The sequence below is a fragment of the Thunnus thynnus genome, chromosome 11 (genome assembly GCF_963924715.1).
Source record: "Thunnus thynnus chromosome 11, fThuThy2.1, whole genome shotgun sequence".
NCBI classification, from domain to species: Eukaryota; Metazoa; Chordata; class Actinopteri; order Scombriformes; family Scombridae; genus Thunnus; species Thunnus thynnus.
In genome coordinates this window covers 8,653,411-8,669,736 of record NC_089527.1, presented here as the reverse complement: position 1 = coordinate 8,669,736, position 16,326 = coordinate 8,653,411, and the positions used below count along the sequence as shown (strand labels likewise).

The following is a 16,326-nucleotide window of genomic DNA, read 5'->3' as shown; positions in this document are numbered from 1 at the left end:
ACAGACTGACACACACACACACACACACACACACACGTACACACACGTACACATGTACAGACACAGCTTACTAATGAGCCCGGGAGCAATATTTTCCATGTTGTGTGTATTTGGGAGTCACAAGGGTGGCTTTGGAGCTCCTGAGCCTGGAGGAAGCAGCTGAAAGGTCACCTTGCTTGCACCGCAGAGAGAAAGTATTGTCACTTTCCCTGTAGGCACAGACACACACACACACACACATCTACAATAACAAGGCAGCATGTGTGTACAAGCACAGGTACACAGCAATATCTGTGTAGGCAAGGCATACATACTCGTTTTTGAGAAGGCGATTTGTATTCACAGTAGAAACCCACCCACACACATATATAGCCTGCAGCTTGTCTGCCTCCAGCTGACCTAAGCAATTTATGACATTTAATAAAAGATTTTTGGGCCAAGACAAAACTGCTCCTCTGAGCAAAGAATGCGAGCGGGAGGGACAAAATGAGAGAGTGAGTAGTTGTAAAGAGGCAAGGTGAGAGGGTAAGGAGAGAAGATAAAGAAGAAAAGAGAGAATTATAACACTGAATAAAGCCACGGCGCTATTGATGTGTCCTGCTGCTCAGCGATATCCTTATACTTATAAGCAAAAAAATATATAGAAATACTCATCCTTGTAAAAGTCTTTTCACCTGTTTGAGTGGAGTCTAGAGAATGAAGAAATGTATAACCTGAGAGAATTAATCTACACAGCGACCGGTGACTCACCCACATATCTGTGTTGGCCAGAGTGAGCTATAATTCATGTATTATGTTTTATGTGATTGTGTTTTTATGTGTTTCATGCGATGTCAACTTATCATAAACCTTTTCCATTCATCAAAAGGACAAACAGGTGGGAGTTTAAAAGGTCATCTCTATGTTTTCCCTCACATCTGTAGCATTCTGTCACATCCTGCTCAAGGTCACTGCAAGATACCGTGTTATTGCCACATTATTCTATATTTCTCCTACTGTCACCAAATGTTATCCTATAAAAAAAAGAACAAAACCAACAATGTGTTAGTTTGTCTCTCAAAACTTTCAGATCTCATCGGTTCCTACTGAAGGCATAAATCCTTTTAAAAAAAAACTATCACAAATATTAGTTTTTAGCAACTACACAAACATAAGGGCGTACTTTTCAAAATCTTCTTTTTCAGTCTGTCTGGATGATGTCATCTTTACTGTCCAGCTGCAAAAATCCACATGAGAGAAGAGAGGAGTTTATAAAAATGTTGAAAAGGTCATCTGAATCACCTTCAGTTAATACTTTGTTAGCTTTATGAGCAGCAGCGAGTGCTACAGCAACGGGTTTTACCTCTCAGGCTTTACACAGGTTGACCTATAGTATGAGAGGAAGACCGCAGATGCCTTCTCAGGTCTGAATAAGTACATTAACCTTCTCTAACCTGTATATTTATTTAATTTATATTTAATTGATTTACATTCACAAACTGAACACCAATCAAAGACAAGGCAGTAAAAGACAGATCTCTTTCTGGTAGAGATGCAAATACAACATCATCTATGAGGTCTCTATCAATGAAACTAACATGATTTCTTTTTTTCATTTCTATTTTTCATATACTACCATTAGTTATGGAAGCAAAATGACCAATTTCATCATAATGTGATATTTGCTAGATTAATAGAAATGTACATAAATGCAGGAAATAGCATTTACATCTGTTCCCTTTCTCAAACAAGTACATTTCAATCAATGTGAGGGACTATTTTCACTTGCGGACTGATACACATTTGGTGCACTAGTAGGTATTTACATCAGTACAACCATGTATGAGGGATTGATTCAAAATAAAAGACAGTGCCTATGTTTGTAGTAATTTAAAGGAACATATCACATGTGTGGCTCATCACAATTTTTAAGTCAACAGTTAAAACAACAGTCAGGAGCCCAAATGAACATTGAAACAGTTTTTGCTCGCTGTAATCAATCCTCCTGTTCATACCGGCTATTAGAAGATCCCTTCTTAACATGCTTCCAATGGAAGTGATGGGGGACAAAAATAGATTCCAAAGTTTTCCAAAGTCTTTTTAGTATGAAAATCCCTCTTTGTGTTCTCCAGACAGTGTTTCTATGCTGAGCTGCTGTGGAGGGATAGTAACAAAAGAGGGAATTTTGCACTATAAAGACTTTGGAAACTTTGGAAAATACTCACTTGATTAGTCTAATTCAGGCTGCTAAAGCCTCATATTAACTTCAGATAAACTTTGGAGTGAAATTATTGGGAGTCTATAAAAACATCAGAACTGCATCACAAAGAGCTTTCACAGCTGCCGTACCTTACATGTGTCTTCTTATAACCCTCTTTCCTCTTCCGCTCCATACAGGAAGTGTCCACGGACCAACAGGATCAACCGGCAGAAGCAGAACAATGTCCACTTCAGTTCAGAGAACACCATGCGCGCCTCCACTCGACTTATCTGAGCCCAGACACATCGGACAGAATCCCCTCTCCACTTTATGGAGCGCTGTGGCGTTAAATGTTCTCCCCTTGTAGGCCAACCCCCGAAAAATTAGGATCTGCTTCCCCTCACTCCTCGCCCTCTCTCCCAGTATGAACTTTAAGGATGCCCAGGGAGGATGGTGGCAAAGCAAAGACAGAGCTGGCACACCAGTCAGTGGTGAGACTCACACGTGGATAATGTCGTCATCAACGTCTCCAGTTGCCGATATGTCACTTTTGAACCTTGTAACTTGCGCCCAGGGTTTTTCTGAGAAACTGAACCATGAGGGGGTGGGGGGGCTGAGGATATTGAATGTGAGTATGTGTGTGTGTGAGTGTGTATTAGACGTGTGAGCTTTGGTAGAGGCGGGCTAGCCAGTGTCTGTCATTTGTAGTTGAGGGGTAAAAGCAAACCGGGGTAGTGCAAAGCAGGGTAACGGGCTTTAAAATGAGGTGTGGTTTGTTCGATCTGGGAAGGGGGTGGGGGGGGTTTTGGGGCTACACGTGATGCCTTGCACCTTGTGTTATAGGAGACCTTTGACAGAGGGCACAATGTTATTATAGAGCTCTCTGTTCGGTTGTGACGATGACGTCAGCTACTGTATCTTGGGTTCTATTTCCAATAGTTATTACTACGTTGTCTTGATGGGGTCATTTTTCTGTAAATGTAAATAAATAATTTATATCACGAAATGTAACATGCTGTGTCTGTCTCTGTTTTGGTTGTGTTGATATTCATTACTGTCACATACATGTACGTTAAGATACAGGGGATTACATTTGTAAAAAAATAAATAAAAAAGAACACTGAATTTATTTATTATTATACTTTAAATTAAGTATTTGTTAATATTCTTGTGAAGAGTGACATCTACTGTATATGACTGATATATAGTTGTTGTCACTCCTCAAATGACACCTCCGTTAGGGTTTCATATTTTCAATACAGAGTGCTGTGCAAAACCTGAAGGAACTCAAAGTAAAGCGAGGCTGCTTTAAAAAATAATGCAATGAATAGTTTTTTATTTATCGATTAACTTCATACAAAGCCCAATAAACAGAAAAAAACTAAATCAAATCAGTATTTGGTGTGAGACCTTTAGTCTTCAAAACAGTAGCAGTTCTCTTAAGTACACCCGCACCCAGTTTTTCAAGGTACAGGTTGGTTGTTCCTGCATCTTGGAGAAATTCTTCTGTGGATTTAGGCATCTCAGCTGCTTTTGTCTCTTCATGTAATCCCAGACTGACTCCATGATGTTGATATCAGGGCTCTGCAGGGGCCAAACCATCTCTTGCAGGATTGGCTGTACGTTTGGGGTCGTTATCATGCTGCAGAATAAATTTGGGACCAATCAGACGCCTCCCTGATGGCATTGCATTATGAATAAGAATCTACACTTCTAAAGTGCCTAAAAAGTTTGCACAGTATACTGTATATAGATGGAAAACTCATTTTGGGCTCCTAGAACTAGATTTTGTTGGCTATTTAATCTTTGTATCCATTTATTTAAACATACTTTCCAAATCCACACATACAGGCCTTGCAGTTCTTTATGTTCCTGGCCATACAGGACCAAACATAGCACTTAAAAAATATAATATCACTATCACACCTTCTAGCACCTGCAGAGAGTCTGGTTTAAATCCACATACATTCTAGTAGGCCTATACATATATGTTTTTATATGATTTCCCTCGACATATTTTTGTTTATTGTTCACTATACTTTGACTGTGAAATGCAGTAATTACGCCCTCCAAGTAATATCCAACAAATCTTAACGTCAGTCCCAGCTACAGGTGTCCACCGCCACAAGATGGTGCTGTGCTCACCATAAACCTGGATCAACCTCAAACCTGCACACTACCGGCTTAATGAGAGCAATAGGTTTGCCATGAATGTACCACGTCTAACAACAGTCAGCCACCGTGCAACTACGATTAATTACATTGACACAAATTTGTCCATAAAACTAAGGGAAGCAGTTGTCGTGGCCGAGTGGTTAAGGCGATGGACTAGAAATCCATTGGGGTCTCCCCGCGCAGGTTCGAATCCTGCCGACAACGAGGTTTCGTTTTCACAACTACTTGACACTGGATTCAATGAGTCTGTAGCAGCCATTCATGAACAGACAACAGGATGAATGTTAAATACGCAACATGAGACGCAATCATCCAACAGTTACAAAGCCCCCGCTCCAGCCAGACCAGCGTTACTTCCTGTTTCACAGTTAACGTTCAGGCTTCTGTGTAATAGTCGGATGTAATCCGTTACCATGGCAACCAGAGTGCCACTCTAGCACACTGGTGATGTGTCGTAATGGTAGTGATATTATAGCCTAACCTGACCACTTACTACAGCATTAGCAGTATAGCTTACATGTCAGTAAGACAGAGTGGCTTCTTTATTGATGGATCATCTATCCTCAGCAATTTTGCTTTATTTTGTAGTAAATGTCCGTAAATTTTCCTCCTCAGACTGATTTACTGACTTTCCTGCTTTAAATGTTATTTTCTGTGTCGATTTTTGGTTGGAGAGTGTTTCATTTAAATTAATTATGTTAAGTATATTTAAGCATTTATCTGTTGTTGCGGCACGTCTGCAATAAGTATTCAGTTTGAAACACAGGCGCCTGATACTGTATCAGCAGCCTGTGTGACGCTCACATAAACCCAGGGATTTTTGGAGGATGAGGTAAGACTGCAGCACGTCATTATTCCGTTTTAGCAACAGTTTCTGTTTCTGAACTTTGGGCGCAAAATTAAGTTGTTTATCAAAAAATATTTGGTGAACAGTGATCAACATTGTCAGGAAATGACTCAGAAAAATATGAAATATCTTTAAAATGCCAAAAATACACCAGAGGAGGATTTAAACAAATAATGTTATTTCTCTCATGTACAGATTCCTCTTTCACATCCAAAGACGTAACTGTCAGTGTCATGTCCTTGTGTGTTAATGGTGATTTTCTGGTGGAGGTGTGTTATGTGTGTACTGCCCAAGCTCAAAGGTGACTCAATCAGCTAGAAATCCTGTAGTATAAACAGGGTGGTTCCTGTTTATTCATTGGTGGAATTTAACTAAGTGCTGTAGCCTGTAGTTTGTGCTTATATTGAGTACAAGTACAGGAATGAGTTCAATTTTTCTTCAATTTTTTCTTTACTTTATTATAGTTCACTCAACAATATACATTTATTTACAGGCTATAGTTAGAAATTACTTTGAAGATTTTACATATACAACAAAACGTGATCATTTTATAGATTATGATGCTTTGTTATGCATTAAACCACCCAACCGTATATAAAGTAGCCCTTGGAAACAGTAAACTACCTGCTATTAAAATGCTGCTTACACAGTAATACATCACTAATAATAACCTGATAGTACATAATAATATTACACTGACAGCTGTACATTTGATACTTTAACTACATTTTACTGTTGTTCTGTTTGGCAGCAAAATACTTTTACTTTTACTAAGATTTTGAAAATGGGACTTTTATGTTTGAGTATTTTTACATTGTTGTATTGCTACTTTTTTCTGAACACGTTTTCCACCACTGTGTTTGTTACAGTGGACAGAAACTGGGATAGATTATTTCATGAACATAAAAACAAATAAACTAAATTAACATTATAAAACCAATACTTTTTCCAAAATCCAGCATTTAAAATTCAGCATTTAAAAGTGAGTCCAATGGCAAATGGCCTCAGGTTACAGAGGTGGAAAGTAACAAAGAAGTATTTACTCTCTGTAGTTCAGTATATCATTATATAAAGAAGTTATAATTGGCTCCTAAACCATTACAATGTCTCTTACATGTCAATGAATCAATAATAATTGTATGAAATAGTATATGAAAGGGTATAAAATTATAAAAATATGAAAAGGACCTTTGCATGTTTACTTTTGAAACTTAAATACATTGTGTTGATGATAGTTCTGCACTTTTACTGAGACTATATAACATTTCAAATACAGGCCTTTAACTTGTGTTATTGCTATTTTTACTTTTTTACCAAAAAAAAACACTACATTCTTTTCAGTAGCTTGGTACTCACTATTAACACCACCTCAGAGCCACTCATTCACAGATTGAGTTGATGCACGCAATATGAAAGTGCTTTTGAAAAACATCAAAGTCTCATTATTAGTATGAGAGACAAGACTATACTAATTAGTTTCATAGTTCACATGCATGAAGTTCTCAGGTGGAATTGGGCTCTGGTTCACCCCCGGGTCACTCTGGCAGACTCAAAGATTTTCCCAGTCTGGTTTTTAATGGACTGGTAGGATACAGTACAGGTATGTATGTTTCTTTGTCTGAAGCATAGAACCCATGTGTTTCATTAACCTCAAACACTTAACAAAGTCAGCTCAACCTTGCCAAGTTTATCACTGAAAATTGAGACAATTATGCATTCATGCTAACAGTAATCCACACTTCTTTATGTAATGTGATGAATCTGAAGTTAACACCCTGAGGGCACCTCTTTTTTTCCTCTTCTCACCCGGGGCGGCAGCCTTGTACTTGACCTCTCTTAACCGATTAGAAAGAGGGAGGACAGATTTACATTAAACTCCCAAAAGGAGAATGTCTAGTGTCCCCTATCCCTCCTCCAAATTAAAAAAACAAAAAGTCAAAATCCCCTGTACTTCAACCCCTGGGCACACCCCTGTTTGTATACATCTGTGTGCCTTCATAGTACCCAGCAGACCCAGTCACTGTAATCCTGTCAGTTTCCTGTCCTCTCCTGCTGGTTTCGGCTCAGATCCAGTGGGCCCGAGGCCAGGGAGGAGCAGGAAGGAAATTTCTGTGAATGTCTGAGTATCTGCTTTCATCTGAGGTTAAGGAATGTGGTGGATGCCATCATTAATGGACAACAAGATCACCCCACAGTGGATTGAGCTTTCACTTCAGAAACGTTTTACCCACTCATCCACAGTTTCTTTTACAATATGTAGTAACATACTCCGGTAAGCTACTAAAACTAGACTACATCATATATTGTCAACTAGGCTGTTATCTGCCAGAAAAAAAAGGAAATCTCACCTTGTTTACAGGAATGACAGAAGTCACATGCAGACAACATGTGGTGTCATTTGTCATGTCTGCATCTGAGGGTGTACTCTACCATTCACTGCTATTACTTGGATTTGCATGATCATGTTTAAACAGAGCAAAGTGTAGGTTGACTGAGCTCAAACCAGTAACAGCTTGCAAGAGGTGGATACGTACTTTACCAGTGTTATTCTATGGATGCTACTTGAAACTTAATGTTAATCTTTCAAGGTTATGTTTCCATATGAAACTGTCAGTACAGTGTGGCCATTTTAAAGTGTCCATGCTGTCTCAAGTCTCTCAGATCTCAATCCCACATCTGTTAATATAAGAGCAAATACTTTTACTTTCACTGTTTATTTAAATTATTTTCATTCATAATGAGAAGGAAACAGTATTGTGACTTCTGTGTAAAACAAAAATAAAATAATGAAATAAAATCCAATCTATAAGAAAGCAGCAAATAAAGTGTAATGTATTACTTATTATTTTCTCTTTTATGAAGGTGTTTCTTAGTAACATTATCTGTTTAAGGTGTGGAGAGGATGAATAAGCTCCCAAGCTCAAAAATTTAATGACATTATTTAAAGGAAATTCCATTTTCATTTATCATCTGTTCTTTGTGAGTGTGAGATTTCATGGAATTTTTTTTTTTTTTTTTTTGAAGAGTGGTATGAAAAGAACAGAGTAGGAATCTAACTCAAGACCCTTTTCACAGCAAACGTTCTGACCTTTCAAAGCAGGAAAATCACAGGTTTCAATACTAACATTACAATAATTATTACAGTAAGCAATGTCAGTGAGTGAGCATGCGCAGTACCAGAACCCTGGAGCTAAAGCTTAGTAAATGCAATGCAGCCATCGTTAATGTGATTAATTCCACCTGTGCTTTTCCTGCTTTGACAAGTCAAAAAAGTCTACTGTGAAAAGGGAGGTTTATGTTGGGTTTATGTCAGTGGTTCAATCTCTGGCTCCTTCTGTCCATCTGTCAAAGTGTCCAAAGTTGCTCCCAGTGGGCAGGCCAGTACCTTCTCCACCGCCACTGGTGTGTGTGTGAGGAAAGCATGAAAGGAAAGCACTATAGAAATGCCAAATTGACCATTTACCCTGGTTTTATAGGTTTTATTTCCAATAGGATACAATCACCTGCACTAACACCAAACATCAACCAGGTTGTATTTATCAAGGTAATATGGCAGAGTATATTTCTTTCAAATATGACATGCTAAGAATATTTTGCTTTCTTTTTAACCTGACAAACAACATTACATTAACATTTCATAAAGTCTTGAGTGGAGAATGTTTTCAAATCTGGTTAAATAGCGGGGAAAAAGACAGCTAAAGGAGGTAGCGACTCTACACTCTTCCCTGTCAGGCCTCACATCTTTAGTTTGACTCCAATCAGACAAATGAAAACTGAAGAGACATTCAGAAACTTTTCAGTGCCTTTATTTTCTTATCAGTTATGCATAACGTTCTTTTTTATGCAACTGAGTTCCTAGAGGTCCCACCAACCCCCCGTCTTGGTGGTAAAGAGCACAGAAATGTGTTTTTACGGGACCACATGCATTGTGAATTTTTACTGCTTGCTTACCCTGTTTTATGATTCAATTAAATGATTCAGTGACATAAAGATGACAGAAAGTGTGCTCTTAACAACAGAGAAGAGGAGGGGATGTCTCCTCAAATAAGAGATACAGTATGTATCGACAAGTCTGATCTTGGTTGTATAATAATTTAGTCCTCACACACACAGACTATACATTAATTAGTCTTGTGGGAAATCTCAGACAGCCTTGGGACCTTAAAGGCCAAATACGCATAAGTTTCCTCACACAACAACCGATCCATACAGAAATAATTCCCCATATGCACATTCCCAACACAACACCTACTGAACCTAACAGGTAGGTACTCAGCAATGGAATCTGACACTTATCTACGAAATACATAACTCCTCATCTAGCTCCTTACCATTATAGAGAGCGTGTCTGAGCGTGCAGGCTTGTTTTCCAAGGCATTCAAATGTAGATGATGTACATACCACTGAATAATAAAATTTCCTCTATTTTATAGCTCCTTGCAAATCACCGCTGGTGGGGAGAGAAGTACAGGTGATTAATAAAAGTACAGCAAAACCTTTTTGCAGGGAGGAAGGTGACTGTCTTTCAGGAATCCACACTTTGGGAACCATCAGCCTGAATTGCTGTCCAGGCAAGCCCTCGCATTGATTTTACAATCAACAAACTGCACCTCAACTCCTGTGGCAGGCAAGAATTGGCCCATTGGTTTGAAAATTGATGGTGTTGGACACATGAAAACATATACTCTCACAGGAACAAACAAGTGCACACTCACACATAAACAGGCATTTCCTCACATTCTGAAGGTACACATGTAGAGCTTTACACCTCAAAAATTGGTCCATTAGCTTCGGGATTGATAGCATCAAATCGCACACCACAGAAAACACACACACCACTCCCTCTATTAATGTACAAGGCCACCTTTAAGTGAGCGTGTGTCTAACACACACTGGTCTGTGAAAAAGGGTCATTTAAAGATCCATCGCCATCTGTTGTGGTCCCAGCATGCCATTTTCCCCTCTGTGGGGGCCTTTGATTTAGCGACAAAAGGGTACCATCGCTTCCTTCCTTCCCACTGTGTGGCCAGACATCTAGTCTGAGCTGCTTATACAAATCAAATACTGTCAAGCATCCATCGTACTATCATAGGTATGACCACCTGTGTGGGACGGCTGTTGGTAATCACAAGCATTAGGGGTCCAATTTAAACACTGATCATGGAACCTGTTTGCTGTGTCTCTTGCAGATACACAACCAGGAATGAACAAAACTGAAGAAAAGTATGAGGAAGCAGTTGCATGATTATTATGAAATACCACCTGCAGGTAAGTAGGAAGATCAGACTCTCTTGTGGTTTCAAACAACAAAGCCACTGTACACCTTAAATTATATTTTCTGGATAAATCATCGACATTGGGAAAAGGCCCTAGCAGCAAATGTTGCACCCTCCTCATCCAAATTAGTTTAGAAGCATGCGTCTGATGTATCTAATCATCCTCAGCCTCAGCTTCCCACTTGTTTGCTACATCATGCATCCTGTGGTGATATAAAAGCAACATTTGCAATTTATGACTCTCAAAGATGTTGTTTAGTTTTGTATTTTATCACAGGAATGTTAAAGTTGAATTAATCAATATTTTATATTGACAATGATTTAATGGCATAACATCACATCACATCACATCACATCACTGGTTCAGTTCCAGCCAGGGGACCTTAGTTGCATGTTCTCTTCCCCTGCCTCTTACCTGTTGAATGTCCAATAATGACAAAAATAAAAGAAAAGTCTGACTGAGATCACATTTAATCACCCCTCTTTGCAATCAAAAATGATGTTGATATGTTTTATAAATATATTGGTAGTAGTTCTACTATTAAAGTGAAGAAAAAAAAAGGTATTCGGGGAAATATCAGAAATGCTCCATTTTGGCTCAGTCGGCTGACAGAGGCTTGTTTGATTGACAACAGGTGGCAGGCTGCAAGAGTGCCAGTATTATGGTGTATGAATGGCGACAAAGTAAACAAACTGCTGTGGAAGTCGTGGACAGACAGTGATTTTGAAGAGCAATGACCAAACCAGCATCTAACGGGACCAAAATCACATTTTCACGTATGTCTACATGTTTTTTAATGTGTTGCACCTAAGCAGCTAATTAGCTAACTAGTCTGATAACTGATGCACTTTTCCCCGGTGAGTGTTTATTTGGTGGCTCATTCAACAAGATAAGGTGCAGGATGAGATGTGTGTTCTTGTTAGATAAGGAGACTTTATAGTGGTGTAACAGAACGTAGTTGATCCGTGAGCCGTACAGATCGCCCCCCACGGTGCAACACACATGAACCGCTGATAAATTGCAAAATTTAATGTCCCATTGGAGACATACTAAACAAACTGCTGTAGCTACAAGTCATGGACAGACAGCGTGTCACTAACAGGGATTTTGAAGAGCAACGACCAAACCAGTATCTAATAGATCCAAAGTGACATTTTCAGGTATTTTTACATGCTGTTTAGCTATCTAGCTAACTGATGTTAGTGGTGCACTTTTCCCTAGTGAAAGTTTGTTTGGAGGCTTGTTCAACAAGCTAAGGTGCAGGACAAGACGTGTGTTCATGTTTCTAAGTTATCATGAAGTTTTGATGATGTTGGCTATTGTTTCATTTACTACCATGTTTAAAGGACGAAGGTATCATGACTCATATTGCAGACTCATATTTAAGATAAGTTCCTTTAAGTGTTTTACAGCAAAGTTTTTTTTGCTGATCCGAAAAATGATCCAGTCCATGACTCAAAACCGTGATATGATCCGAACCGTGAGTTTTGTGATCCGTTGCACCCCTAAGACTTTAGCAGGAAAGCTAATGTGGGTCGTTCAGAGTCTGTGGCTCTTGTGTTGTGGAGCAGGATGCTATCAGGCTCAGTGCGACCATCTGCTCTGCCTCAAGATAAGATCTCCATCTACGTAGGCGGAGAAAAGTATTTCATCAAATTAATGCAAAACTAGGGGACACCATTATGAAATCAAAGAATTTAAATTTGAAGCAGATTTTTTTCTCTCAAAGGAGAACACAGGACAACAGCAGATACAGTATGTATGCTGTAGTAGACAAAAAAAGCAATTTAATTTCAGTTGGACAGAAAAAAACACAGGAAGAAATGACAAACCCACACAGAAGTATTGCCCACCTCTGCAGTTGCTCTCTGCTCTGAGATTTTTAGCTCAATGTTTTGTTTTTTGAGCCCACTATCTCAGCTCATCAACTTTATTTGCAGACACAGCAGGCAGCAGTTTTCAGCTAAAAAACTCTGATTAACCCACTGTGCACCACAGGTATCTTCCCAACATGAAATGGGAAACAAAGTTAGCAACGAACTGGTTATTGGAGAATTTAACAGATAAAGAGCCCCATATTTCCCTCAGGAGTTTGAGGAGATCAAAATCAGTGTCTCAGTGAAAGGAGCATTAATATTGGACTCACCAGTATAAAAACAGTATAAAAGCAAGTAAACCTGCTGAGGATATGCTTCCATGTGAGTACATCCTCCTCTAATGTAGAGTATAACATCTTGTTTGTGTGTGTGAGAAACCATCATTAAAGTCCCCATGAATTCTGCCTCAAGGTGTTTCAGTTGCATTCTCGTGTCCACATCAAACACACTCTTACACACTACACAGAGGAAGATGGAGACAGCAGTAGGAACTGTTGTGCATGAGGTAGAAAAATAGAGGGAAACAACATAAAGTAATCTGTAGGAGATTCAGTGTTTATTTGTGTGAGAAGCTTTTCCTATCCAAAACAAAATGTTCAAGTAAAACTTCTTATTTGAAGGTATAAAGTAAATTGGTGCATTAAGTAAATCAATCCAGTTGGGTTGTTTTGAAAAGAAAAGGAAACTGCTTACTTTTATGTGGAGGTAAATAATCCTAATAAATACAAAGATGAAAACTTGTTCTTCAACCACTCTTGGAAAATGGGTCATCCACGTGAGTAGTTTGCCAAGAGCCAACGGTTACAGCGTTGCCGCACCTCCCGGGGCTGAAGAAGGATTTGATGTGACTCTAGGTAGGTTTCCCAGAATACAAAGCTCATTCGATCAATTCAACTTGCAGCGGCATGTTTGTTGAAATGATCTTGCCGTTGCAGTAGCTTCACCCAGTTCAAGGTTTGAAAACATCTCTCCTACAAAGAAAGGTTGTGGCTGTAACTTTCAATAAAAGAAAACAAAGGATAATTGAAGAGTTGATTATAATCACCTCAAGCAAAATATGACATGATTCCAAATGTAGTAAAAAAAAATCTTCCTCTTGGCTATAGCTCTGTTTTACAAAGATCATGCACTTGCATGTCTTGGCCTCCAGAGGGCGAATACATCCATTTCCTCAAGCTGACTTGTAAAGATGCCCAGCCATTGGCTCATTTTAACTCAATCTCTAACAGTTTGAGTGCATGACATAAGTGTTTTGATAGTATACTCTGTTATATGTAACCGTAGGGAAGTTAACAGCAAATAGGACCCTTAAATAAATAGGAAGTGTTTTCATAAAATAGGCAAAGGAAGGACAACATTCCTTGACACAACACTGGGAATATGTGGAACATGTACCAGACCATCAGGAGCACTGGAGGAATTCAGGAAAGCAGATGATAAGTTAAAGAGAGAGAGGAAGAAAAGGGGGAAAGGGAGGGATGGAGAAAAGTGGGAGCAGAGGAAAGGAAAGGAGGGGGGGGGCGGGGGGGACAGTTGGAAGAATGACAGGATGGGAGCGTCATTCCCCTCCACTCGATCCCACGGGTGAAAGTGGGAAAAGTCAAGGTTCAAGTGCTAGGGACAAGAGGTCACACTTTTTATGTTGACAGAAGAGTGTCTCCGAGGAGAAGCCGTGACATAGAGAAGGGGTCAGAGACACTAGGTTTTTGAGTCCGAAGAGGAAGGAAATTGGTTGGGGCGAGTGTGTGTCTATAGCACTTCCACTCCACCTGACAGCTTTGAAGCTTGTGAGAGACTTATCTCAAGAAGAGGTGTTAGTCTTGGATGTTGACATGGGAGAATCTGGGAAGGGCATTTCTGACTAAATGGTGAAACTGGTGAAAAGACGGAGCTGTTACACATATCTATAAAGGTCTTTGATGTCCACATATCAAATTTCCACTGTATCAAAGGTCCAATAAAGGTGTATTACATAATATTTGTTTCACCTGCGTTGTGTCACCAAGTCCTTAAACTTGGGCATAAAAAGGTGTGACGGCCAGGCGGAGACATGTGCTCTTTCATCATTGATCATTGAAAATGTACAATTATTCTCCTTAAGGCTCGATGTGATGACTTCAACTGGGGTTTTCGGGGATAGTTTTGTGTTGTTGTCATGTTTGGTGTTGTGGTGGTGTTTTACGTAACCACTCTACACTGTGGCCACTGTTTAATTGCAAATCCAGCACATACGTCTGCCCTCAGGCAAAATGAACACATATTTCTAAGTCCAGTCATCGTTAAACAGACAGGTTCCATTGTCAACCTTTATCAGATCGTTTTGAACAAGTCATTTTATTTTTTCAACCCAAGCTCTTACATTCGACAACAACCTTACTAACTGCAGCGACCGTGGGCAGCTGAAAATCGGTCTGGGTCATAGTGCGGTAAAATTTTGTTCCTGGTCCAGATTGTTATTTGTATTAGGTACTTTTTGAAGGCATAGCTTGACATTTTGGGAAATACACTTATTTGCTCTCTTGCCAAGTGTTATAGATGAGAAGACCGATACCGCTTTAATCTGTCTGTCAACTAAGAAACTACTGTCAGCAACCAGTTAGCGTAGCTTAGCACAGAGACTGGAAATAGAAAGAAACAGCTCGCCTGCTCAGTCCAAAAGTAAAAAAAAAATCCTCCTACCAGCACCTCTAAAACTCATTAGCATTTAATATATTGTTTGTTTAATCCATACAAAAAAACCCAGTGTAAAAGCTTCCTGGAGTCTCTGTTGGTTGTCTGGCAACAACAACAACTGTGCCCATTCAGAAAATCAGCCCCCCATTAAACCACTTTTACGCTTCAGTTTTTTTCAGGGATTAAATAAACAAGATATAAACATGCTTCGGTACAGTGTTATCGGTAATTAGCGATCTTTAGAGGCGCTGGTAGGAGGGGGAAGGCTAACTATTCCCCCCTGCTGACAGTCTTTGTACTAAACTAAGCTAACCGGCTGCTGACGGTAGCTTCATGTTCACTGCACAGACAACAGCAAAACACATAATAATCACTACAGCTCAACTAACGCTGTGAAATAACAACACAATATAAAAATAGATGGCCTTATTAATGTTGTTCGGATCTGCAAAAGACTGTGGACTCTGCCCACACGTTTCAATTAATTTGTTAATAAGGTGTGTCTTTTTTTGAGTGTGCATACAAATAGAGTTCAGTTACACAAAGCCTAATCTGATTTTAGGGGTGTGAATGCTTTGTATTGATCTTAGAGGAGATGGTGGCTGACCAATTCTTACCATATCACACAGAATCCAATAGACTAAGGTGTGACCTTAAATGCTTTCCATAGTCTTGCAGTGATAAAAATAAGATTCTTGTCAGTGCATCTTCTGCAAGGGAATCGATCACACAGATAAAGGCGCATGTCTCCCTCCCTTTATGAAAGTGTACAAACATCAAGGCACTCTTGTTTAAAGGTTATATACGTGCAACACGCTGACACATTGCCGTTGAATACCGCGTAATGTTTAACGCATTACGTGTTTCATTTTCAAACATGTTAGATTGAGAGAGCAATTGGGTTACTGTGAATAGAAGATTTACAGTGATAGTGACAAAGAGAAAGATTGAAAGAGAGAGAGAGAGAGAGAGGCCAGGGCACCATGCCAGGGCACAGATGAGCTCATTGTTGAAACAGGGATTTCCACATTTCCATGTGAGTGTGCCCCATGCCATGACACAGAGCTCAAAAACAAGAGGGGAGAGGAAAGGGGGCAAACATATGTCACGCACACCCAGTTGTACTACACTAACATATAGGCACGGTGAAACACCAGACTTTGGCATGAAGAAAACAAGATCCATGATTTATATCTGACTATAGTGTGTCTGGAAAAAATCAGCTCCCGAGACATACATACACACACAAAAGAGCTACAGGCCTACTGATTCGGGTTATCTTTGCTGTATTGTTTTGT

At 39.4% G+C, this 16,326-nt stretch overlaps 1 protein-coding gene and 1 non-coding gene across 3 annotated transcripts in view; both read left to right on the top strand.

Moving 5' to 3' along the window:
- Positions 1–3,190, top strand: part of tmeff2a (transmembrane protein with EGF-like and two follistatin-like domains 2a) — a 122,979-nt gene extending 119,789 nt beyond the window's left edge. For both annotated transcript variants that reach the window (XM_067603085.1, XM_067603084.1), the window contains one exon: positions 2,377–3,190. In XM_067603085.1, coding sequence (XP_067459186.1) covers positions 2,377–2,473 — 97 coding nt within the window. In that variant the 3' untranslated portion in view covers positions 2,474–3,190. The remainder of the gene's footprint in view (positions 1–2,376) is intronic.
- Positions 3,191–4,476: 1,286 nt separating this feature from the next.
- trnas-aga (transfer RNA serine (anticodon AGA)) lies at positions 4,477–4,558 on the top strand. The gene has a single exon. It is a non-coding gene; the product is annotated as a tRNA-Ser (tRNA).
- Positions 4,559–16,326: the final 11,768 nt, after the last annotated feature.